The sequence below is a fragment of the Sparus aurata genome, chromosome 16, assembly GCF_900880675.1.
Source record: "Sparus aurata chromosome 16, fSpaAur1.1, whole genome shotgun sequence".
NCBI lineage: Eukaryota > Metazoa > Chordata > Actinopteri > Spariformes > Sparidae > Sparus > Sparus aurata.
The window spans coordinates 9285562-9311869 of record NC_044202.1 but is presented as its reverse complement, the minus strand read 5'-3'; the positions used below and the strand labels follow the sequence as shown (position 1 = coordinate 9311869).

The 26308-nt window shown below is 44.3% G+C and overlaps 1 protein-coding gene across 1 annotated transcript; it reads right to left on the bottom strand.

Moving 5' to 3' along the window:
- Positions 1 to 334: 334 nt before the first annotated feature.
- plekhh1 (pleckstrin homology domain containing, family H (with MyTH4 domain) member 1) lies at positions 335 to 26308 on the bottom strand. The gene is made up of 29 exons (XM_030392341.1): positions 26140 to 26308; positions 19402 to 19464; positions 18649 to 18798; positions 18466 to 18549; positions 18147 to 18228; positions 17314 to 17496; positions 16250 to 17013; positions 15907 to 15985; positions 14270 to 14361; positions 13972 to 14119; positions 13654 to 13790; positions 13434 to 13544; positions 13076 to 13162; positions 12601 to 12759; positions 10931 to 11011; positions 9836 to 10015; positions 9620 to 9731; positions 8915 to 9027; positions 7695 to 7871; positions 7497 to 7594; positions 7235 to 7412; positions 6072 to 6227; positions 5615 to 5712; positions 5221 to 5362; positions 4981 to 5123; positions 4112 to 4241; positions 3780 to 3863; positions 2989 to 3135; positions 335 to 2400 (listed from the first exon to the last, which is right to left on the bottom strand). The coding sequence occupies exons 1-29, from the start codon at positions 26287 to 26289 to the stop codon at positions 2248 to 2250; spliced, it is 4281 nt and encodes a 1426-aa protein (XP_030248201.1). The 5' UTR covers positions 26290 to 26308; the 3' UTR covers positions 335 to 2247.

Below are 26308 nucleotides of genomic sequence, written 5' to 3'. Positions count from 1 at the left end.
TTCAAGTTTTGAAGTACAGTAAAAAGATTGCTACACTTATATAATCACAGAGAAGTCTGTTCTAATGAATAAAGAGACATAACAGTAAAATCATCTGGATTTTCATGTGAATAACATGCTATAATCTACTATAAAAAGCACAAAAACTAATACTAGATGCCTATTTTTAATATACAGTATGAGGGTATAAGTTACTGTGTGTGTACTCTCCCCTGTATGGTGTTATTTCATCCATATATCAAGTGAAGCCCAATCTCCAGGTGATTTTTTAGTTGCCTATCAATGTGTCAATGGCAAAAAGGATTGATATAAGTCACGAGGAAACACACGGGAACACAGGATCGTACCATTTATTTCATCACCACACACACATACGACACAAGGCAACGTAACGACGCCCTCTTTCAAACACACTCTAGTACAGATACAGCATCCGAACATACTCTGCTCTTAAATTACTCTACTACGAAAAAAAAAAAGCAAACTAAGTCTTTCAAAATAAATGTCGTGGAGAACATTACTAAAGGTAGTGTATGAATAGAAAATTAAAACAAAAAAAAACTGTTGGACATAAAATAAATAACTAATATGGACATGAGCAAGACAGTGGTTTGATCCAAGACAGTTCAAGTCATTAAAAAATATTTCGCAGCTCTTTTTTTTTCACCTCCGTTTGTTTGTTAATTATTAAAACGCTTTGTGACCTGATTGCGAATGTGCTGTATGTCTTAAAGATCTGAGACATATTGTACGGAGGACCATCAGAATAATGAACATATAAACATGTTGCACTGCTAAAAACTTGCACAGATGCAGACCCCATCCCTCTTATCATTTACCTCGGTAACATAACACTTTAATTTGGCATTCGTTAAGCTAAATATTAAGGCACCAGTAGAAAGGGATTATAAAAAGGTTCCTTAAATATGACCTTCATTTCTTTGTGAATAGCAGTCCTACCCATAGTTTTACAAGGAAAACCTAATTTTGCTGCAGTAGAGTTGAAACGTATAGATGAGTAATTTATTAGTTTCATGTTTCATACTCAGTTCATCGTTTAAGTCATTTTAAAACAAATATTCAGTGGTTGCAGCAACCCAAATGTGAATATTAATAAACATATTAAAAGATATTGCCTTTCGACTTTGTGTCAACTTGGAATCGGGAAACTCGTGACAGACATTTGCTTCTGTTTTCTGACATTTAATGGGCAATTATTTGAGAATTTGATCATCAAATTAATCTACAATGACAATATGTGTTCCTTTCAGATCTAAATTTGAGAAATATTATACTGAGAATATCAAATTAAGATACTAACAACTATGAAACTGAAGTCTCACACGCCATATCGTTCCCTTTCTAATTGCACGGCACCTCATGGGTGTATCTGATATGACCGTGTTGGTGTTTTTCACATCACCATTAATGTTGTTCCAGGACCTTTATTAAAACATATGAGACAGATCCAACACCGGATTTGGAGCAATCTGTTGAGGTTATTTTCTTTTTCTTTTCAGTTTTTCTGTTGATGCCTTTGTTAGGTTTAGGTACCAAAAATGATCGGTTAGGTTTAGGAAACATGGTTTGGATATAATAGACCTTTTCACATCATTGCACACATGTTAGAAAGGATCACTTCTCCTGTGTGTATTTTTACGGTCTTTTTTCCCCAGGTTGCAAAGCTTTGACATGATTGGTCAGAGCAACATTAACTATGATGATGCAGGAGTAACACCAACACATCGATATCAGATCGCGCGTACCTCATAAATTGATTCAAGCTACATTTTATTGTCAAGTATAGATGATCATTCAGCGACACGCACCACTGTATTCCAGACACCGCAGCTCTCAGAAGGCAACGGCTTTTGTGTTTTTATGGGAGAAAAAGAGCCTTGACGCCTGAACGACTGGAAAAACATTAAGCCAAAAGTCTGTGGAAATGAGACAGGTCCTCGGATCACTGCTGTGTTTGCGAAACGTCTCATTTTAACAAGGCATTAGAGGAAAACCTTACATCTAAATAAAACGGTCGAAATACCATTTTGTTGTAGAAATAAATAGTCTAAGATGGCCAATCCTGACGTTTCTAGATCTAAATCTTCTTTAAAAAAAAAAAAAAACACACTTGAAAAAATAATCTCCTAGTACCTGTTCTGTAATACATGCAACCCAACGCACTCCAGACTAAAGGTAGCTGTTGTCATCAAGCCTCCCTGTAGTCAAACAGTCTTTGTTGTCCTTTCACAGTAGTGTGGGGCCCTTGGTGGTGTAGGTCATTGCGGGGAAGTGCCGCCCGTCGACGTCCCAGTGGCCAAGCGGCTGGTGCGAGGCCGGCGGGAGGCTGGGGTTCCAGTGGTTCATGTAGCTGGCCATGAGCAGAGTCAGCTCCAGTATCTGAGACGAAAACAGGTGAGACCGGAGCGGGATTAATGGCTTTAACATGATGATGCGGTCGCGTTTCATTTGATTCTGGGGAGCTGGGGGCCCACAGTGGCTCACAAGAAGATGTGAAAACCCGAGAAGCCTGACTGATCTGCGACGAGAATGAAGTTACCTCTCAAAAGCTTCACTCCAGTCAGTAATATGAGTCCGCGTTAAAGCTCCGTTGAGGTTTTGCACATAAAATAAGAGAAACAACCTGTTTTCTCCATTAGCTTTCACTTGTGTGTAAAGACAGGTGACTATGGAGTAAGTCAGGGTTCTCTGTTTCCTCTCTTAGCTCCTTTCCTACAACACCTTGAGTACTCCTTCTAATAAACGACTACACGCCTCAGCTGCTGATGGTTCAGATCAGGGGTTAGAAATAGATATCCATTCACTTCTAGCCAACTGTTTAGACTTCTCCGCTAGCATACTGACTAAGTTTCACGAACTCTCTCAATTAGTCTAGATCCAAGTGACAACCTCACATGTGGATGCAAAGCAAAAACTTGGCAATCACTCAGACTGAACATTTGTGCAGATGTACTCGTTAAAGCCTACCTTTGGTTTAGCCATCGCAAAGACCAGCTTCTCTACACTCTTCTTCCCGACTCCGGGCTCCTTCTGCTGGCTCGTGACCACCATGAAATCATCGCGGCAGCCGCCGAAGGTAATCACAGACTGGTAGGAGTACGTGACCAGCGTGTGCTGAAAAAAAAAAAAAAAAAAGCATTGCCAGTGTGAAACGTGCAGTGAATCGGACATAAACAGGGGGCACGTTCTGATTTTTATTGCGGATCCCGAAATAGAGCATGGAATTCATTTGGGAAGTCATTTGGGTTTCTTTCTTTTCTGAAGGGGTAAATTGAGTGTGAAGGAGCGTGACATGATTTCCAGCAACTTCTTGTTATTTTTCACTTTGTTTTTCCATCCCGACTTTCTGAAAGCGCACGAGCGACGCTGCCCAACAGACCAGGAATGAAGTGGGTCAACACAGGCTGCTGAAAATTACAGAGCTAACATCATTTACATGTCGGATCCGCTGTCTGTCGGGGTCAAGAATGTCAAATCGGAGGCTTGCCATTTTATTTTCCTGTGGATTTCTGGGTTTTTGGAAACACCACAGAGTAAAAGTCATTCCAGACCAGTCGGTCGACAAATCTCTGCTGCGGCCGAGCCAGCCGAGCACTGCAGTTGTTACAAGGAATCTTAGGAGCTATGAAATGATGAAAGAGAGACACATTTTCTGAAGTCCTTAAATGTTCTGATTAAACTTGACACCATTCTCGTTTTATTTGTGTCATGAAACGACAGAGATGGAGTGTTGATGGAGGTATTTACTCTTCACTCACCATTGTGTAGTCCAACACACACAGTCCATCTTCATTGACTGCCAGCCACACCTGGCTCTGCTCAACAGGAGAGGGCGGGACAGGCTGTGGACGGGGAAAACAAAGACAGGTCGTGTTACAGGAGTAACTCATCCTAGTAATCATTACAGCTTCCTGTCTGGGTCTTCTTCGCAGGCTCAAACTGGTCCACTCTGTGCATGAAAGTGGGATGGATGGCTGTGTGTGTGCAAGCCAAATGAACAGTAGATTTTTTGAAAGCGGTGATTTGTGTCAGGAGAGCATGCTTGCCGTGAATAACACTGGATATAACAGACTCAAAGCTGATCTCTTACCTTGGCACTGAAGAGTTTGGCTCCGAACAGGGGCCATTTCCGAGCCACGGTCAGGTATATTCTCACACACTCGGATGCACTGCACCCACGTAGCATAGACCACTTAGTGGCCAGACGCTCAGTAAGATCTCTGAAAGGATCACAGGAACGTAGGTTAAAGTTCGCAGCCACAAACGAGAAACAAGCACAGTGAGAACATCCTGCTGTGTTCTGTCTGATCTGGCCTTGCCTGACATGGATCAATTTCATTGATTCGTTTGTGACAAAGTGCCACTGCTGTGTTTGTCAGACTGTTTTTGTTGCAAGGAGGTATTGCCAAATAGGACATAAAGTTCTGATGTTGAGGTTTCTCTGGCATTTTTCATTCCCACTAATATCTGCTAACATCTGGCAATGTGAATGTGTACATTCATTTCTGCGTCAAATGACATGAATACAAAGCTATTTTTTTGCCCCTTGAAAGGCATGATGCTACGTCATGTCTGGCAGATGAGGCAGCATTCCAATGTTGCTCAGGTAGCGCAGAGTTTGAAAGAGAGACTGGAGTAAAGGCTATTAAAAAAGTTGTTAGCAGCTTCCATGTCACTAATACCTGAGCCTTGCCACCTCCCTGATTGGGATACTCTTAACAGAGAACAGAAAGAAGCGAGATATTTCACTCTTTCGCAACTTCGATCATCAGCCACAGAACAAATGATGTAACTAATTTAAGATGTTATCTATTAAGACTTTGAAAGACAAGTTTGAACATCTTCTGGATGTAGTCTGATGAAGTACGAAGTCAACTGACAACTTTCAGCAGGATTACCAGAGTTTAGAAACCCTGTCTATACATGGTGACTTTGGTGTAAGAGTGGTGTTTGTGTTACCTGAGCTGCTCTGAGCTGCAGTCGTGTTTGTAGCGTTTGGGGTAGAAGCGCTCTAAGGCCTGCAGGAGGATCAGCTGAGCTTTAGGCTGAGGAGAGCCGGTAGGAGACGAGGCAGCCGGTCGCTCCAAATCACCGTGTTCAACCTGGGAGAAGAAAAACAAAATAATAGAGACTTTTTTTTTAAAAAAAGGAGAAAACAGTCTTCTTAGTCCAAGAAGTTGGATTTCAGTCTTTACCCACCTGTGCCATGAGGGCAGCCACCTCAAGAGCCAGCTCTTTGTTCACAGGGAAGTGGCCTTGCTGAACCTCATCATTCACCTGGTACGCCAGCAGGAGGCGCTCACGCTCCGTCTCGCCTTTCACCTGAGATCTGAAACACAACCTGTGCGTGCAGAAATGAAGAAAAGGGTGTCATGAAGCTTGTTTTCCTGGAATTATGTAGACTTCACTTCACTTCGAAGAATAGAAGAAAAACACGTATCACATCACCATCTTTTATTGTGCGGTTGTTTTATTTCAAAAGGCCTTTTCTTTTCTTCAGACAAATGTTTATGACAACATCACTAAAGACTGTGAGGTGATATGTGTGTGTATGTGTTTGTGTCAGGCCCAGACGTGACACAAGAGCTCCTACCTGTTCTTGTATGTCAGGCGGACGATCCGTGTCCCCTCATTTTTCCCAGGATGCAGCTCTTTAAGGGCCTGTTCCCACTTAGAAATGACATCACAGATCTAGCAAAAATGGATAGGAGTCAGTCTCCAGTCAGACACGTGGAAGCTTTTACTTTTATTTCTTGTCCGAAGGTGGAAGAGGCAGAAAATGTACTGCAGACTGACAGAGTTTGATGTCTTGGATGGAACTGTTTCAGTAACCAAAATGAAAATTAAGTGAAAGCGCCTCTTTTATCATGATTGAGTGGAATTAAATTACAGGGGATGGCTTTGGTTTGGACAGCCTTAATTTGTCAAAATAGCCCTCCACTACCCACAACTGACCTTTTCAGATATTAGGTAACATGAGACAAATTTGAATAAATGCGCCGCAACAGCCTCGGCGGTGTGTAGAGGGCTTCTTCCATCCACACTCGTACCTTGGCAGACGGCTGCAGGCAGTGCTCCAGGTCTTTGCCTGACGGATCGTCAGTAAAAAGAGCAAACCCAGACAGCTGAGGCTTCCTCACGCAGATCCTTTGGTTCAGCGTATTCAGGAACTCTTCCACTGTGGTGGAGCCGTCGAAACCCACCACCTACGTGGGAAAACAAGGGAAACACATGTCATTCTCGCTGATGAAAAAAAGACACAGCTGATGTTATTTGGGTTATTTAGGTGCTAGATCAGTGGCTTTAGATCCTGCAGTGCTTGACCTTCAGTTCTAGTCCCAACTGTGCCACTGATTAGCAAGGAAAGTAACAGCGCGAGCAAATTAGAGCTGGTGACAGGTAAAGGTGGCATTTGGTACATCCCAATTTCCTTGATCTGCATCTGCCTTTCTCTCACTTGCGTCTTTTCCTTGCACCTTAGTCCCTCCCACCTTCCTTCTTGCTTCTTGTATCCATAGCCTAAAAAATAAACTAAAAAAAAAAGGGGGAAAATATTTTTCGAATAATAAGGAAGCTGTTTAGGTTCGTTTTGCAGTTCAGACCTATGGTAACCTCTCTCTAACACTGATTTTTAAGTCGATGGTGAATCAGAAAACAAAATATTAAACTTGGGAGCGAAACACTGATTTTAATCTGTCTTTACTCCCATATGAAACTCCACTGATGGCGTGATGCATCAGCGCAACATCTAACCCAGTAAGAAAGCTGGTCTGCCTGTAAAAAGACTTGACGTGAAGACTTCTCAGCTTGCAGAAGCACAATAAAAGAGCTTTGGGAGGGCCTGCAAGACTGCGGTCCAGAACAACCTCAAGTTCAAGTAAGGATCGAGGAAATGTTAAATACTGTAGCAGCTATTGCTCAATTTGCCTCTAGGTGGCGACATCAACGTGTCCTCACATCAAAATGGATAAACTGATGCAGCCTGTGCTTCCTCTACCTGGAGGCAGCTCAGTTTCTAAGGTGTAAAACTGCGCCCCACTGAGAAAAATCTGCTGCTAAGGATGAATGGGTTGTAAAACAGTTCTATTTGGTGATTGGCCTCTTAAGAGGGGACAGTGTATTGGCGTCTTTTAAATATAGATATAAATAGGGCAAGGTTATAAAGACAGACCCAGCTTGAGCGAGAGTGTCTTGCACTATCACCATGTTTTACCTGGTAGGTGTTGTTCATGAAGTGAACTGGGATGCTGAATGGCAGTGAGTGGTGGTAGGGGTTCCTCAGCAGGATGGAGACGATCTCCATACGTGAAGGCTTGGCCTCCCGCTCTCCGTTCTGCAGCGTTCGCTCCACGGACCTCTGACAGTACACAGCGTACTTCCCCACCTCACTCCTGTGTGGAAAAATAGGAGACAGAGATGTAAACAAATGGACTCAAAGCTGACACTGATGTTTTTCTGCCACCTTGCTTTCTCACCTTGGGTCGGCGTTGCGTTGCAGGTACTGTCTGAGGTACCAAAGGAAATGTTGTTGAGGGAGGAACAGAGCCACGCACAGAGACAACAGCTGCCAGCACTACAGGAGGAAGAAGAGGTGAAAGGAGGAAACTTAAAACAAATATATCCACTTTTGCCACTCGTGCATTTGTTTCGTCGTCAGTATGCGCCGGGCTGACCTGTGTGAGGGAGTAGTTGTGTGGCGTCCGCCGGTTGGTCTGCTTGATGAGCTGACAGTACATCTCGTTCTGCAGCTCCGGGTGGGTCAGGCACACTTGCAGAGCAGTTTGGGCCAGCGAGGTGTGGTAGTCGACAGACGGAGACTCGACCAGCACGTTGATGAAGAGCTGACAAGACTGACGGAGGAAGGAAACGACTTCTTAATTCAACTGCACTGCCAGCAGGTGGAGGCAAACACACACACACACACACACGCCAGAGACTCCACATTTAGATTAGATCTTGAAACAGTTCAATCGATAAAACTCCAGGTGAGGACGGAAGAAATTCAAAACACAACAAACGAGGACGTCATGAGGTTGAGTCCGAATGTGTATGACATTGTTTTTCGAGGTAATCTCCGCTCTCGTCCGCCGGGGCAGCTGAAGACAAAGAGCCAATCTAACTGTTCTCATCAGTCTTGTCAGATTCATTAATAAACTTCAAAGGCATGAAGTAGAGCTTGAAAAGTGTGTCACTTCCATTCACTCGGCTCCCTTTGTGTGCATTTGGGACTGTTTTTCAAGGCTGGCTGGTCAAAGAGAGCCGATCCATTCAACCTTCAGTCCTGCAGTGTGGTGACTGCGGTGGATGGGGCTGTGAAGCATGAGTCGGGCATGGGGAGGGGGGGCTGCTGGGCGGGCGGGCGGTCGCGCCGAGGGCCGCAGAGTTGAAAAGAGAGGAAAAGGATCTGCTGTCTTCCTACAAGGTCGCCACTCTGGTCTGATCCCGCGTCTCCTCCCTCGTCCTGTGGCTTCCATATCCATTGCTGCCGCTCTCTGAAGGCCCTGACCTCCCATGTCTCTTCTTTAAAGGGGCTCCTTTCACGCTGGCTGTAAACCCGAGGAACGGTTAGCCTCAATCAGAGCAGATAATCAAGGCCATTATCTCTCTTCCACACTTTTAATGAGCTGGGGCCCTCGTCCCCGAGCCTTTGATCTGGTTCAGAGGCGAGGAGGGAAGAGGAGAGGAGGGCCACGGAGTGCATCCAAGAGTAGGAGGGGATAATGGGGGGCTATGGTCTGGACAAACTGGAGTAGGATGGATGATGCCTTGAACAGACCCTCACAGTGAGCACCAGACAGAAAAGTAAAGAGGAGATGAAAGTAAGAGGCGCAAAGAGGAAGTGGAACAGAACAAAAGAGACGGAGCGAGAGGGGTGAGAGGTGGAGGGACCGACCTTGAAAAGCTTGAGAGCCTCGGTCTGCAGCGCTTCAGAGGGCAGTGTGGTGAGAGGCGAGCGCAGACCCTCCTTACAGACGCTCAAGGCCTCGCTCTTCCACAGGGCGCATTCTGGAAAATGACACACACACACACAAACCCACGCAAACACGTGTGCGCACAGACAAACATAAAGGGTTGAGTTTCAAAGTTGTAGTGACTCAACAGCTGACACGAATTCACACACGGTGCTCTGGTCGTAAACACAGTCTGCAGTGTGGATCAAAATAGCACGTAGAATGCTGCTGCGCAAATGAAGCCCGAAGCCTTTCAGACGATTATACATCTACTGTTGTGTCCAAGTGTTTTATATATACTGCCTCTCCAGTGTTGACAAGAGAGAATACAGTGTGGAAAATCTCATCTGTGTTTCTTTTTGCTCATCTTATGTAAATGCAAAGATTCTTCCCCTCCAACATATGGACGCTGGATTAAAGAGGTTATACATTGTGTACATCTGGAGAAGGGATCATCTACGTGCTTCTTTGCCACCTGGCAAACGTTTTTGAACATTTGCGGCATATTTGAAAGCTGGAAAATGTGCAGTGAAGTACACTTTTCTCCACATGTCGTGCATGCAAAGGAAGATTACAAAGAAACAAAAGATAGATGACTGTTAGAGCTCCTAGTGATGCTTCTTGGCTGTGGGACAGGGATTTCTCACCTGGATCTCCTTCGGCATCGAGGAGTTTACCGATGAGCTGCTCGTACTCCGTGCCCACTTTGAGGGTGGCGCTGCTGCCCGCTGCCACCTTCAGGTGATACAACCATGTGTCCTGTGTAGACAAAAAGCATACTCATCAATGTACGAACAGAAATGAATGGATGAAAAAAATGGTTTGAATTACAGTTTTAGAAAAGATATCGCCTGTTCCAGTACCTTCTCCTGCTTGGTGCCGATGAGCAGGTATGTAGGACTCTGGTCTCTCGGCTGGACCACCAAGGTGCAGTGGGAGGAGAGGAAACCTCGACTGCCTGTCTCGTAGTCCTCGTCTGAATCACAGGAGCGATCCACTTCCTGTACCGAGGCCTCCCGCATCTGCAGCTGCCCCAGAGGCAACTATGACGAAAAAAGGAAGTCAGTAAAAAATGAATCAAACAAAGGGAAATAGTGGTAGCTATTATAAGCTCCACACAGATAGATTGAAGTGTGTTTAAATCCAATGCACAATATGTAATTTCTGCAGCTAGATGTCTCTCTTTCAAAACCATATGAAAGATGTTCAGATGTCAGCTCTGGAGGAGAGAGACGGATGAAGAGCCAGACCCTCCGCTCTTATCCAGGAGAGCTCAGAGATTACTTTTTTAACTCCTGGGATTAAAAACTGGATTTATCGTAACTTTTTTTTTATCAGCAGCAGTGACACGCGGAGGTGACCACCACTGTCGGGTGTTTATGTTCTGTAAAGTTGACCGTCAAATGGAGCTGGACGGGAAATGTACGTTACTTCATGAATGTAACATTACAGAAAAGGGAAAAGAAGAAAGGGAACAAGAGACTTTGGTGAGTTCTGAGTTTAGGGACTGACCTGAATTCAAACACAAAGACACACAGGACCATCGCACGATAGTTTACAGGTAATTTAAGTAATCTGGCTGTTTTGGGCAAATTAGTAACTGGAATAAACACAAATGTCCAAATGAATGAACACTCAACATTGTTGAAAACATTTGGGATAATGTGGATACACAACTCAGTAGAGCTCCAGCTGTTTGTGGGCATTTTCATGCAGAATTCTTATCTTCAAACAAACATACTGTATTGGCGTAATTACACCTTTTTCCTTCTTCTTTCTTCTTTCTAAACAACACTTGTAAGCACCTACTTGTCAAAGGCCTGTTATTTAGTACAGATTAAAACAACCAGTAAAAAGCCAAACCTTTTTTTGAGGCAGGTGTTAATAATCGCCAACAAAAGGCTAAATTAAAAGCAGACGAGGAGAAAAAACTAAAAAGACGGGCTAGTTTTCCTAACCTTGTCTTCCTGATTGCGATAGTAGTAGAAGACTTTTCCGACCAAAGAACACCACACCAGCTTCGAGTGTCCGTGTTTGACCTGAAACAAGAAGAAAAGTATGAGTAGAAGTGTCGGGACTATGTGGCCGTTCAAAACAAATAAAAGACTGTACATTTTTTTTTCTGTATTCTTTGAAACTCAGACCAAAGAGGTTTTCATAAAGCTTGACAGATGTTTGTCAGGGAATTTCTACATCTGACCAGCAGATGTCCCAGGAGTGTGGAGGCGGGTTGTGCGAAATCATCTGAAAGAGCAACGTCAGGGAATTCAATTTTTTTTTTTGGTTTTCAAGGCAAAGTGGCATCTGAGCCGCTGCGATTCCTGCATTCAGCTTCACTTTACCCAGGAATGCAGCTGCACGTGATAATTGCACAACACATTCTGCAACGGACTTCTCTCAGAGAGTTTGGGAATTTGAATGGAGCAATGATGTCACTGGGGGATGGCGTCAACACGAAGCCAGCTGTGCATCCCTCAGAGGCGGGGGGGGGGGGGGGTCGCCGGGGGTTAAACTGCGCCGAGAAGCAGAATAGCCCCTGAGATCATGTCATAACCCGGAGATCAAAGACAGCTCTCAGGACGATGAGAGGACGTGGGCTCCATCAACTCAGCTTGAGGCTGTCAGTCATCTGTCAGAGACCCGTCACAGACACCCGTCAGATGTGTGAGTGTCTTCACCAACAGACAGGCGCAAAAAAAAAAAAAAAAAAAAAGGAGGGAGGGAGGAGGGGAGGAAGACATCTCAAGCATTCCAGCAGCTCGGGCCGTATAGCCGTGTCCAAACGTGCTCAGTCTAAACCTTCCCCACCCCGGTGACAGACGCTGCTATATCCGTCTGAAAGAGCACGTTCAGCCGGAAAATGAGTTATTTCTGGCATCCTCTTCACAGAGACAGCCCGGTTAACTTTTACCTCTTGTGAATACGCAATGGAAGTGGGGTAGGGAATTAGGAATTAGTAATAAATAAATCTTAATTATTCACCAAGAATGCCAAGCCAGGTAAAATCCTAATAAAATAGACTACATTAGGTCAGTCAATACCAACAAAAGGTATATACAAAAGTTTCATCAGCTCTACACGTCTGAATTTGTGCGATGTCAGATGCTATCAGAACTTTTCAATTAGTCAATCAGCAGAAAAAATCAACACTGATAATCTTTTAATCAACTTAAGTAGTAAGTTAGTAGTTTTTTTAAGGAAAAAAGATAAGATAGTTAATAAAGCAGGAGGCTTTTTTGTTTTTTGATAATTCAATAGTAGCTATTAATATTTTACATTATACAGAAATGTCTTGCTAAGAGATTGATAAAGGTATTAATACCACTTTAATGTCTATGGAGAGCAGCCATTAGCTTAGCTTAGCTTAGCTTAGCATAAAGATTGTTAACATGGTGAAACAGCTGGCAGAGGAATATATAACTATATATATATATATATATATATATATATATATATATATATATATATATATATATATATATATACATATATATATACATATATATATGAGTACCTATGGAATATAATCATCTCCTAGCAGTAGTTCATATCAAGTTTAAAGACATTAGAGAATATTTATCTCATCTCATGCACTCCAAGTAAGATAACATGACTTCTATCTCCTCACCTTTGTGAGCCAGCCTCTCACGGTGGGCTTGGCGGAGGTCTCAACCGTAACTGGGCCGCTGGCCTGGACTTTGAGTATGTTCTGCAGAACCCTGATCCACTCCTCCAGGATGTTGGGTGAATCGGCGGTCAGATAGAAGGTCTTCTTCTCTGTAATCAACTGATTAGACGAAAAGGGGAAAAATATGGGAAAAATGCTGAGCCAAGTGGGCTGAGATAGCATCATCGCATCAGACAAGATCAGAATCAGCTTGCAAAGAAGCCAGGAAAACATTCCAGGGCCAATACTATACCTGATGTCACTTTAAGCCGCTTCTCTGGTATGCAGCATTAAACCTCTTCTGTGATGCTGCGCTTTATATGTGTGTGGCTGCATCTGCCCTCTAAGAACTGTGTCTAAATTGTCCTTCTTTTCGTTCATGCCACAGTCCTTTGAAATGTAGATTTATTCAAATTGATCTATCGTTTCCACTTACTTGAAACGTCTGCGCTCCTTCTCCACGAACTATCCGGCAGGACGAGTTCAGCTCGATCTGACCCTGAGGTTTCCTGATCACGTCACTCTGAACACACACACACACACACACACACACAAGAATCGTCATTTCTGTCCAAAATCATAATTACAAGCTCCATCACAGAGCTATGTAGCCGCAGTGCTCATGTTGTGTAAATGTTTTTTTAATTTACACTGACAACTGCTTATGCCTTCAACTGCAGCTGTCTCGCACGTGAACATGGAAGATTTTGAAATATTCCTGCAATGTTTTTCCCCGCAGATATCAAAACCTTAGAAGGAAGCAGACAGGCTGGCGCACGGCGAGATGCACTCACGGGAGATTTGTAGTAGAGGATCTCTCCATTCCTCAGGATGAACCAGCGACGTTTCCAGGCTTTCACCTGACTGCCCATCTTCAGCAGGTACCCAGACTTCTCCAGCATCTCCTGCAGACACAAACAACGCAGGAGTCCTTTAAAACACCACTAACTGGTCATACTGTATTCGAGTTGTGTCTTGACAGTAGAATAAGGTGGAAAGCAGGACTCCACTCACAGGCCCAGTGCTCTCGCAGGAGTAGGAGGAGGTACGCTGGACTTTATGCTCCGGTTCAGAGTAGTCGCTGTCCAGAGAGTAGGCGTCAGGAGGAATGGCATAATCACTCTCCGAGCTGATGGAGGACATGGATACACCTTGGAAAACAGGAAAAGGTACAATAGAAGTAGCAGAGGGGAGAAAAACATGCATGTTTATCTTTTTTGTTTTAGTTGAAGGTAGATTTTACACATGGACAACTATACACCAATCCACAAAGAGCCTTTTCCTCGCTCCTGACATGATGGTGCATGGTTCACTGTAATCTGCCGTCCTCACCTCTCTTGACGGCGCGTGGGCTCCCGGGGACGCTGCTCTTCCTGTCTGGACACAGGATGGAGGTCCGTAAACTGGCCAGGGAGCTGCTGTCGTCCTCTGAACCCGAGTCATCATCAGGCAGAGGTACGCTGCTGATCTGAGTGGCTTTCTGTAACAGGTGACAGAGTACTGTAAGGTGAAACAGCACCCACTGTGATGACATTTCTGCACAGATGAAAACTAGTCTGAAGGAGCTGCTAAGCACGGATCCAGCTGCAATGTAAACCCTTTAATAATCATGAAATAACATTTCACTCACCCCTTTCAGTGTGGTGTAGACTGGAACGTTGATATTCTTGTAGATCAACTGGCTGAACGGACCCGCCGCCGGATACTGGGGTAAGTTGGACACTGGGGAACATTAGGAATTCATCAGATTTTACATGTATTTTTATGTACATACAGTAGCATGCTAATTACGAATAGTGCCACATTTGTAGCTTAACATGATACAACGGGAAACATGGTGTAGCAGAAACACAAGAAGAGAAGCATCATTAAGTCTGTAACTACCTCTGGCATGTCCCTTAGCCTACACAGCTATATATATATATATGTATATATATATATATATATATATATTTTTATATACATATATATATATATATATATATATATATATATATATATATATATATATATATATATATATATATATATACATATATACATATATAGGTTAGCTACTGTAGCATTCACCACCATAAGCTGAAAATATATTTAAAGTTGCAATATGTAAGATTTAGCCACCTGTCAAATTCATACTCCATACCAAAAGGGGGCAGCTGCATATCACCAGAGTAACCGCTAACTGCTGCTAGCTGTAACTGCCATTAGATACGGTTGCTAGCTCAGTTAGCCATGCAGCTAGCAGTCTGGAGTGAGAAAACTTCAACAAAACATCTTAAATAATGCCCCTATATGTTTTAATTGGTAAAAATGATTATTATTATTATTATTAGCTCTTGTTTTGTTATTTCTCGTATTATTTCTTCTTGTACAGGTCAAACAACACCAAGACAAACTACTTCTAGGACAAAAAGGTTCCGTACACATGTTTCTTTTTCAATTCTGGAGATCAATAAACAAAGCCGGGGCCAAAAAAACAAAAAGGTGCCTTGTTTTAACAAGTTTATCAGGACTACATGCTCCTCAACAAAAGCTAAACAACCTTGAACCAAAACAAAATACAACTGTTCCATGGTATTAATTTTTTGCCAGAGATCAAAATGATCCAAGCACAGATTCACCTTAAGGCACAAACATGAGAGGAAGCTGAATAAGTTGAGCAAGCACGACTTAATCCACAACAGCCGCTTGGCAGTCAGCTCCGTGTACCTGGCAGTCAGGATGCTCAGCAGTCAGAGAGCACTGTCAAACTTAACTGTCTGCATCCTGACAAAATGGACGATGTCGGGAGAGAGAGCATAGCAGTAATTACACCTGGACCACCTCCTTTCATCGCAGCTGATTAAAAAGCAGCATCTCCCTCAGCTCCTCTAAACCTCCCTCCGCCTAGGCTTTTCCTCAACTCTTTCATAAAAAAAAAAAAAAAAAAAGGGGAGGCGGGGATCTGAACAGCCTTCCCGAAGAGGAGCCCACACCTGTGCAGGTGTGTGGAGCCTCGGGCCAGAGGAAGTTACATCAAAAAGCGGCAATGACAGATCCAAACCAACCACACGCCTCCACAGCGGCTTTAGCGTCAGCTGAATGACATATCATTTCACAGCACTGACTCGTCTCCTGCACCACCCGGGCTCATGACACACACACACACACACACACACACACACACACACACACACACACACACACACACACACACACACACACACAGGGTTGAAGACTGCCGAAGCAGAAAAGAGATTGTCTTGATTCTGGCTGCGGGGGACTCACCTCGTCCGGGGCCCCTGGCTCCAGGACCGGCCTCCGACACTCTCATTCCTGACTTTGCCACAGCGTAGATTCGACTCTCCTGCAGAAAATGAGTTACATGAGAAGACTGATACCACACTCATATCTGTACGATAAATATAAAGCCAGCAGCCATTTAGCTTTGCTTAGCATCAGTATAATTGTCTTGTTCTCGGCAAGAAAGCAAATGAGTGTTTTTCCCAAAGTGTCAAACTACTCCATCAATCTCAAATAGAGTGCTGCGACTTGGGCAGTGTCTGAAATAAAAAGATAACAGATATAATTGCATAAGAAGTGGAAGCATGCAGATTATGGTCTTTCATACCCATGAAGGGAAGCGGTGCAACGGAGGCGTTGGCGGCTTTAGCACCTCTGGATCCAGCCGCTCCAGCTCTTCCGCGAGTCCTACAAAGGAGACTCCATCCCGGGACGGCGCCTCTGATCCCGACCCCTCCACCACCCCGTCCATGCTGTCAGGGAGCCCGTCGTCGATGTCTGTTTCTTCCACCACCTGCGAGAAGGCCAAGCTGGCAGTGCCTGTGCTCTTGAGGGTGGAGGAAGTGGAAGACGGCGTCATGATGTCTATGTTGACGTTGAGGTGGTGGAGTCTGTCCAGGCTGGGCTGCGGCTGGCTGTAGTGCTTCTTGACCAGCTGGATGCTGTCTCTGGGGGTGAGCGGAGTCCGTACTTTGGGTAACGTCATGCTGGTCCCTGACTGGTGAACTGGGGGATTGGGGAAGGGGTTGTTGGTAGAGGGGGAGCGCGACAGGAGCGGGCTTTTGGGTGTCAATCTGATGATGGACTCTGGGGAGCTTGGTCCATGGGCCATCTCGTAGGCCGAGGATGAGGATGAAGACGAAGAGGACGAGTGAAGGCACTGGGAGCGGAACTTGCTGTTGAGCTCATCGGAAGAGTTGTCTCTGTCGGAGCCCCCTGCAGGACCCTCTGGGCCCACTGGGAGCTCTGGTCCACTAATGGAAACAGGGCTGCCGGGACCCTCCCTGCTCCAACCCTGAGAGAGAGCATCGTGGGCCACAAGGTCTCCGAGGCAAATCCCCTTACTGGAATGTTCAGGGGTCCTTTTCACATCTGAGGAGACAGATTGATAACATCTGAGAAGGCCTACATACCACGGAGGAACTTATGTTAAAGAAATACACAGAGGTCGTGGAGGAACCAGAACAGGAGCATTTAGAACAGATGGGTCAACAGTGGAGAAGTAGGTTTAAAAGTCTGCAGGCAGCTTGAAGACTTAGAAGTATTGTGTTTTTAGGGATGATAGCCAACAACAGGATTTTGGTGATCGACCAGTCCTGAATTAAAAGAGACGCTGCATCAAAAGCTTCCTGCCACCCATCCCAAAGATAATATGGATCAAGGGCAGCACACCTGCTGGTGATGTCTTCATATTAGCGGCGGCACTACGGGGACCAGCCTGTCTCCAGCTGTCATCTTGGGCAGGTGGCGTGCCGGGGCAGCTGGGAGGAAACAGCGGACTGCTGGGCACCAGGTGGGTATCCATTACAGGGGAGGTGGCAGGGGATCCAGGGGATCCAGGTTTCTCTAAGAGAGCTGGAGAGGAAAAGACAACACCCGTCACTTAAACTGCTTCCCACTGGAGCTCTGAGAATATATTCTGATAGACACACCAGTTCACCACATGTCTAAATGACATTTTACTCTACCACTGTTAACAAAACAGTGTTAAACAATGGCTGACAGTAACAAAGGCCAAGTAGGTAAGTGAGTTTAAATCCATAAATGTGTTTGCAAGTCAATACAGTAAATAAAATATTAAGAGCCTATAAATATCTTATAATGGAACCATAAACATGTTCATTATTCTATTATTAACACTTATATAGTCTTATTCGTGTTAATAAACATCTTATAAGGACTTACAAGTGCCTTACTAACTATTAACGAGTGCTTCGTACAAGGACCTTAATAAAATGCATTAATGTTTGTCTTTATGTGATTCGTTGTGGTTTGCTTCCATTAAATTGCATTTTTTAATATATAAAAGAATAACTTATTTATTTATGAATCTATATTTAATTCAATATAAATATAGGAGTTGGAAGGACACCAAGCAAAACTACGTTCAGTTATCGACTGTCAAAGTTCATTTTCATAAGCAAGCTGAGAGACGGCATTGCTTTGTTTATGTTGATGTCGAGCACACCGCCACTTCTCTTGGCGGCACAGTTGTGTGAATTCACCTTGTAGTTTGTCCTGCAGCAACATTATCTGTTCCGTCTGATTCAGATTGGCCAGTTTCAGCTGTTGGTTCTCCTGCTCCATCTGCAACAAAAGCAACCAAACACAGTTATGGTGGAAAGAGGAAGGAAACGTCATGTCTCTTCAAACTGCCGGATTACTGAGACACATTAGTCTTCCTTTATTTAAAAAAAGTATGTTTAAATCCTCCTGACTGTTGAACATAATACACCTTTAATCACAAGCATCTCTTGTTGCCACACATAATGTCTCCCAGAGGCTCTTCCTTCAGTCTTTGTTCCTCTACATGTGTGAGCGTACCTCTCTGAGCTTAAAGGTGACCCAGTCTTTAATCTTGGCGGCCTTCTCCTCGATAATCTTCGCCTCCTGGGCTCTGACTAAGATCTGCAATCAAAGAGGAAACAGAGGTTGTGGATTATTCCAAACTACATTTCTATGAACATAAAGTGGATTATTTTCTTTATCTGATGGCTCCGTCCATACCTGTTTTTCCAGCTGCGTCTCTAATCTCTTTATGGCAGCATCTTTCTCTTGAACCTGACCGGTCAGGTCTTGATACTTTCTGTATAGCGAGCTCTCCGACTCGCTGGTTTGTATGTTCGCAGACTTGAGCTTTTCTTCCATGACATGGATCTGCAATGCATAATTAGAGTGGTGAATGCAGAGGCACGGCCGAAAGACGGCTCAAATTTGCATGGTTCGTTTAGCTTTGATGGGCACCAGACAAAGCCGAGAGGAAAACACAGAGGATACTTTTTTTTTTTGCACAACGATGACGAGAAAAAGGTTCTCTAAGCCCTTAGGTATTTCTTGTTTTTAAAGAAAGGGCACTGTTAAATTACCACCTACAGAAACACCTGGAGCAGCCAGTAATGACAGCAAATCTGAGATTTAACACAAAGGCAAGAGAGGCAGAGTATGTGTCATGTACAGTGTGAGGTTTCTCATCCTCCAACCGCACTCTCCTTTTGTTCAGTCCCTTCAAAGGTTAACTGCTACTTTGTGGTTACCAGTCCAACACTTTATGGATCCCAATTTTAGGATTTATGCTCAACGTTGAGCATGGGATTTCATACAGTTCTTGATCTTGAGAACTTAAAGGACAGAATCTTAGATTTTACAGTCCACTTTTTTCAGTTTTCTAGAGCTTTTAGAGCTTTATACCCTGTAAAAAAGTGGAAATATCCTTTAACATTTGAGAATCTGTGGCCAAGAGGATGTGAACCGCCTCTCTACCTGTTTCTCTGCACTTTCAGCCCGCTGGTCAGCCTCCGTCACCCTCTGCTCCAGCTCCTGCATCTGGAATTAGAAGGGACAAGAGGTTGAAGTCACTCTGAAAAACACAGGGTCAGCCGGTTCTCAAGAATTTTACGTTTTATTAAAAGAAACAAAACAAAAACCTACAGCCCCAGAACAACAGGTTGTGGCAAGACACATCTCATAACCCTGAACACATACCTACATATTGAAGCCGACATGCTTAATCCTTCACTATCACTTCAGCCACAGGGAAGACATTTAAAAAGATGAATGTAGCGAGAGGCTTTAATGGAACCAGAGTGTCAGGAGAACACCTCTTATCAAGTGCCGAAGAAAGAAAAACAAAATGCCAGAAAGGAGCAAAAGAAGAGATAATCTTCAGTGAAATGAAATGACTTCCTGTTTTACAAAGATGCCACTTCAAGCGGAGGGACATACGCGCACTGTAGGACCAGCAGAGAGGCCCTCAGAGGCGGCCGAACATCTTCCACACCGATACCGCCGGTCAGACAACGGTGTGATGGAAGAATGCCACCGTGTGTGTGCACAGGCTTGCGTCACCCTTTGTGCAAGCACGCATACTCGTGCTTTCAAAGGCAAACACTCTCCATCCCGCCAGTGTGCACACATCTGCAAGTGCCCTCTCCCTTCGGCGAGCCACGCAGACACGAGAGCATGCACAAAATACCCTCTGAATGCTTGCACACACACGCAAGTTCAACACAGGACTCCCCTCTCCTTGTGAGTTCAGTGACCCAGGTGAAAGGAGAACAAACACGCTAATGGATTCACACTGCTCGAGAGATGCATTTGAATTCCTCCCGTCATCTTTGTTTCTCTTCCCTTTGCTTTCTTTCTTTCTCCCCTTCTCGACGCCTCCGCAAGGCGGGGCCCCCCTTGACTCCCAGAATCCGCCACTCACGACATTCGAGCGCTTCCTCGCAAGCCATATTAATGCTTGCTAAAGCCAGAGCGAACGCTGATGGTTAGCGGTCGGGTGACTCTTCACCTCGAGGTCAATAGCCTCCATCGTGAGTCAAAGGCTTCGCAGCACTCGAGCCAAAGAGCAAACAGCACCCTGTCCTCAATTCAAACAAACAAAATAGGAGAGGCAACGTGGCACTTAAGGTGAATAGAAGGAACCCTTAAAGTCATAATGTTGGCCAGATGCGATAAAAAGCAATCAGAAAGCTGCTGCATCCAGTTTGAGAACAAGTTAGAGGTCAGGAGGTGGAGCTGGTTGGACCTTGAGTCGTGGCTGTGAATGAGAGCTGGCAGTGTGAGTGTGAAGCTTCTGATAGAGTTTGTGCGGAGAACAGCTTTAGCATGACTAATGGTGCATAAGAGGCTTCCTAAGGGGATCTTTGTTGGCAGCTGGGTAGAGAGAGGTCACAATCACACGAGTGGTTCTCGAGCGTTATATGAATGCGCACTAACACGGCGCTCGCAGACGTCCTCGAGAACGCCTTCACCAACAAAACCCGCCATGTTCGGGTCGATTTTTAATGGATGTTATTAAACGGTGTAACTTATGGTTTTTCATACAATTGTGACTTGTTTATGTTTTTATAGAGCTTAGCTGCCCTCTGGTTGGTTCGGTCAAGCTTGCATTTGTACTACAGGTGGCAGACGCTCGAGGTTACAACAGTTTAAGTACTTTTTAGCAACTCAACCATGTACCTAACTCTTTTAGCCAGTGTATTTTCCCAATTTCTCCAAAATCTTATCCATTACTTTTGGGTAACTCTTCAAACCATCTGTTACTTTTAGCTGTTTTACCATTACTCCATTAGTACGCTTCCAGTTTACCATTTCATTTTAAGATATTTCTCTATTTAGCAAAACTGTATCCAACATTCCTAACTTTTTCGCCATTTATTCATTTATTTATTTTAGTGACCCGTTTAGACGTCTCCGCTCCTTTTTTTAAACTCGCTTCAGACTCCTTTCAATGAAGAAACTCAATCTCAACACGCTGTGTTCAGGTTACAGCTGTGTCAATTGGAGAGAAGGTAAATTCTTGTGTACAAGTATCCACAGGTTTTCAAATCACTGTCGGATATCTCTGCCTGTCGGGTCCCAACTCAAACCACTCCCGAGCGACCTGATGGTAACAAATTGGCTTCTGTAACCTTAAGGCCATCAGATATGGGTGACAACTGTGTCAGGTAGTGCTGTCAGTTTATCTCTCTGTCTGTCTCTGTCTGATTAGTCGCAGCAGAGACCTCAACTGTTGAGGCCTGAGTCGCTGAGCAAGCATGAGGCAGCTATGCATGCAATCCAGCATCTGTCAGGCCGCCGAGCAAGACGCTTGTTTTCTTCTGCTGAGGAGGCTGAAAATGGATGAGGTGGGAGTCGTGTTTCTTAAAAGGTTGTAGTAGTTTGTGTTGTATATATCACCAAACTTTGAGGATTAGCGTCATGATCGCATGAAACTAACAAGTATTGTCTGGGCAGGAAGAAGCTCGTATAGATTATTACTCTGTGCCGGCTTCACTTAGTAACATGTTCATTCGTTACCATGAAGGTGGATCCTGTTTGTTTGCAATCAATCCCACAGACATATCCTCCTGCACCGTTTCCACAGCTAAAAACAGACCCAATCAATGCTCTCTTGTTTGAGTAGCTTTTACTAAGAACTCCAGTCCGGCTGTTTTAGGAGAGGATAGAGCCACAAAATCTAAGTGTCACAGATTTGGTTGAAAACAGTGAGACGTGCTGATGGTTTTGGTCTTTTCATGAGATGTATTGACTAAAAGAAGGACAGTTAGACCATCGCCAGCCTTATTCTTGACTCTACTACGGAACTCTAGACTTTTGCAGAACAGTCTTGTGGTGTCAGCCCCCTCTGCCTTAGCGTGGATTCCAGAGGGACAGATAATATCCAAGTTGCTGGAGATAAGACGGGAGGAGGTTACAGACACCAGATCATCTGCTTCACAGACAGCTAGAAGATCTGTCACAGCTAAATATCTGTTTACTGTTGCTGTCAGACACTAACTGACTGAGATCTGATCCTATGGATTAGATCCTGTCCACATTTCTCCTCCCCTTTTTCTCCTCTTTATTTCACACCGTTTATGTGACCAGGGTCTGAAAATGTGAGAGTAAAACGGGTCTAGTCATCGAAGAGTGCTCCACCTGCCCCTGGACTTTAATCATTAACCCTTCTGCCCCGCTGATGGTTAGCAGTGACCGCAGATAAATGATTGAATGTTAAAACGCCTGCACAAAAAAACGCAGGGGAAAGAGAAATGAGGCACTGGTAGAGAAAGAGTAAAAATGCTGATACAAGACAAGACAGAGCTATTAAAACCCCACAGGATTGCCAGCTCTTAATCAACCCCTCACAGGGTTAAAAAACACAGGCTACACAAAAAAAAAGCAAACCAACCTTAGCATGAATAACAGGCCGAGGCGGTCGAGCTATTAGAAAGAGCTGATTCAAACAAATCCTCTCATGAAAATAAATGTTTATGCACGCAGATGAACCTCATGACCCCTCTGCAGTCGTCCTCGCTGACTGATACTGCGTGTAAAAGTACCAGCACTCGGCTCCCCCGAGGCCACGTGAGGCTTATGGAAGGAGATTAATCTAATTTGACCGGTATTAGATTATCCGCGTAATGAAAGGAAACCTTGAAGTGGGGGAATACCACCCAATTTAATATTCCTCAGATTGAAGCGTATCAGTATTCTTGGAAAGCCTCGCAAATACATTTAACACTCAAAAAAAAAAAAACAACTAAAAAAACTTTCTGGATCATCTTCCTCGACACTGTTTCGCAGGCTACTTTTATGTCTTTATTTATTGGACGCCAGGGTGCTTCTTCGTAACCGCTCGAAAGACAGCTGCAGAAAAACGACCTTTCCAGCGTCAGATTTGGGAGACGGCTGCGTCGGAACCCATTTTATTGCAACTTTTCCAGAACTGTTCAGAGATGATAAGGAGCCAGGGGGTTTGAATTTCTCTCTCAAGCTTCTGCAACACTGTGACTATCACGTCTCCTCCCTTTCTAAGACAGCCAGCTTCTTTGCTCCGCGCTCTAATGCAGCTATTTGGACAAACTGTAAACACATCTGATTTCCAACACGTCATGCGAACTACTTCTTAGCATAATCCTTCCCTCAGGGCCGCTGCTTCGCGATCTCTTGTCTTTTTGCAATTAGTTCGACCGTGATTTGCTCACGTTAGCCGTTCGCCTGATGAAGAAACAGCGGGGTCAGAACCTTGCTGGTTTCAGTCCAATAAAGCACTCAAGGCTACAGAGCAGACCTTCTAATGTTGAGCAAGTCTCAACTCTGAACCAGACTGGAACTGGAAAAGTTAAGATTTCTGATTTATTTTGCCAACAGACGTTAAAAAAAAAAGGCTTCAGTAACTTAAATCTGGAGTTTCTTTTCTAATTATAAAGTTGTGTCACCAGAATCAGCACCAGTCTAATTTCTAGTCTCTTTCCGCCTGGAGAGGTTTTCTGTTTTTATAGGCCACCAGCTGACAGCTGTCGATTGCACTTTCCTAATCCACAGTAAAAACAAAAAAAAGAAAGAAAAACCCTCTCTCAGATGGAGTCCTCATCCTGTTACACTCCTCACAAGGCAAATGGTGCATCTCCTGCTCTCTTCTTCTTCCTCCCTCACTCACAGTCAACCTCTGGGGATAAATGCCATGTCACAGGCAACCACGTCAACTTTTTTTTTGTTCATGTTTTTCCATACCAAAGTGGGTCAATGTGTAAAACACTCCTAACTTGGCAAGAGAGGAGATGAAGAGCGTGAAGCAGACTTTCCAAACAGCAATAACATGACGGAATGGTAGTCACTCAGCGCCCTCCCACCCCCCCCCAGAAAAACACACTCAGCAGCACGGGCCTCCACTTAAACCCTGTGTGTGTGTGTGTGTGTCAGAGTGTGTGCGCATGTGTGTGTTTATTAGAGGAGCGAGAGAAAAAAGTTAGAGATTAATTAGCTTGTTTTCAACTTTGCATCGTAGCCAAAGAGAACAATAAATACTGTGTGTGCCGGGTATTAACTTTGTGTTTTTTCTTTTATGAGAGAGGACAGTAATTAGTCCGTTTTCAGAAAGAAAAAAAAAAAGTTTAAACTCCCCTCCACTCTTGGCGTCACACTGAAATGAATATTACAAATTGGGGGAGCTAACAGCGTGCTCGCGTGTGCGTTTTTTTCATAAGGCAAAGCAAGTCGCAGCTAATTTTTCATTGGCGGTTGAGAAATAAGGCTGGCATTATTTCATATTAGAAATAAAAAAGACTAAAAACCAACACCGTGTTTACATTCGCTCCACCTTTCATTACTCATAGAGGCAAGGAATTAGGTGGATTGGATTATAGACAATATAATAAACAATAACAACATATTTTGCCTTTCATAACTTGTGAACTTTTACTCTTTGGTCGGTGTAGATCCTTCTTCAAGATCCCTGTAGTGGAGGAACCTCTTTTTAATGACTCTTTCATAGTGTGTGTGTGATTTCACAGACGAGCTGGAGGTCTGACAGAACCTGACAGAGGACACAGCGGGGAGCCGTCCTGCTCTTATCAGGCGCAGGGTCACGTTTGGGCCGTAAACATCCTGCTCGCTGACTGGATGAACCGCCAACGGAGAGATGATACAGGCAGAGTACGACTGCGGCGCTCAGCTCCAAGCCATCTGAGTCAATAAAGAGCGGACACTCGCGAAAATACAAAAGAAATATGCTGAAAAACTGCAGAAAAAGTTCAGTTTTTCTGCTGCTACACTCACTCCAAACACTTCCAACTCTTTCAACCAAAAAATCTTGCGAGTTGAATCTTCCTTACGACAGTTGATTACTTTCCAAAGTGTCTGGTAGTCGGGCTTTTACAACAGCCACAACTTTACAAGCATTTGGCCCGGGCGGCCGGCGGTTATTTCCAAAACTAGAGGAGGGGAAGCACCAGAAGTGATGAGTTAAATGTTAAATATTCATCTTGGCCGCGACCGTAGCCAACCTCTGATGACACAGAGTGAGTGGACCCGAGTGTTTACCAAATAAACGGAGTAATCTCATCTGTCTTTATGCGCACACATAAACACACAATCATCTGCACCTGTGTGATTCACGTGCTTTAATTGTCTCCTCATGCTGCGAAAAACACTTAAAAACACTGCCAGAAGAAGAAGAAGAAGAAGAAGAAGAAGAAGCAGAGGAGGAGGAAGGAGGAGGAGATGACGGGGCAGATCTGCACAGTGTCTGGCCGGGATATCTTGTGGCATTCTCGAGATGAAAGTGGCACGACAAGTTTAAACAGCCACATGTTCGGTTCGTTTTACATTATGTATGCCAAATCAGAGCCAGGCCACATCATCGGCTCAAACATGTGACATGCGCTGTAGCTCGAGCTGAACAAAGCGGGGCAAAGTCTTACTCTCCAAATCCAGTTAGCTCTCATTTTCTGTCCGTTCCCGAGCCTCATAATCCATCCATTGAAGTGTTTTATGATAAAACTGCCACTTTGACTAACACGCCCTGGCTTTTTTTGGCACTTTGGGTGTATTTGGTTGTTTGCTACCATGGCAGCGAAGAGGAAGCTTTGAATTCAGCAATACGCCCGGCTGATCCAAGTGAAGACTCGCCGCGACTTGGCCCCAGAAAGACTCGAATCCTTATCAGAAAAAAAAAACCAAAACAAAAAAAATAAAAAACCTGCATGAGTGATGACCTTTCTCTCTCACCTTCTCTGCCAGCAGCTCGCGGATTTTGCCCGCCTGGAGCCGAAACCTCAGCAGCTGCATCTCCAGAGCGATGCAGCGTTTCTGCCAATCCACGCTGGCTACTTTGACGGCTCCCGGCCCGCCGCCGCTGCTGTCCAGCACGTCAGCCATGGCGAAAAAGATTCAGAGC

Excerpts from the sequence above, each read along its gene's own strand:
- plekhh1 (XM_030392341.1), bottom strand. The coding sequence starts at position 26,289 with ATGGCTGACGTGCTGGACAGCAGCGGCGGCGGGCCGGGAGCCGTCAAA. Across the intron at positions 17,014-17,313 it reads TATGAAGACATCACCAGCAG|ATGTGAAAAGGACCCCTGAA; the intron begins GTGTGCTGCCCT and ends CTGTCTCCTCAG. Across the intron at positions 2,401-2,988 it reads TTGCGATGGCTAAACCAAAG|ATACTGGAGCTGACTCTGCT; the intron begins GTAGGCTTTAAC and ends TTTTCGTCTCAG.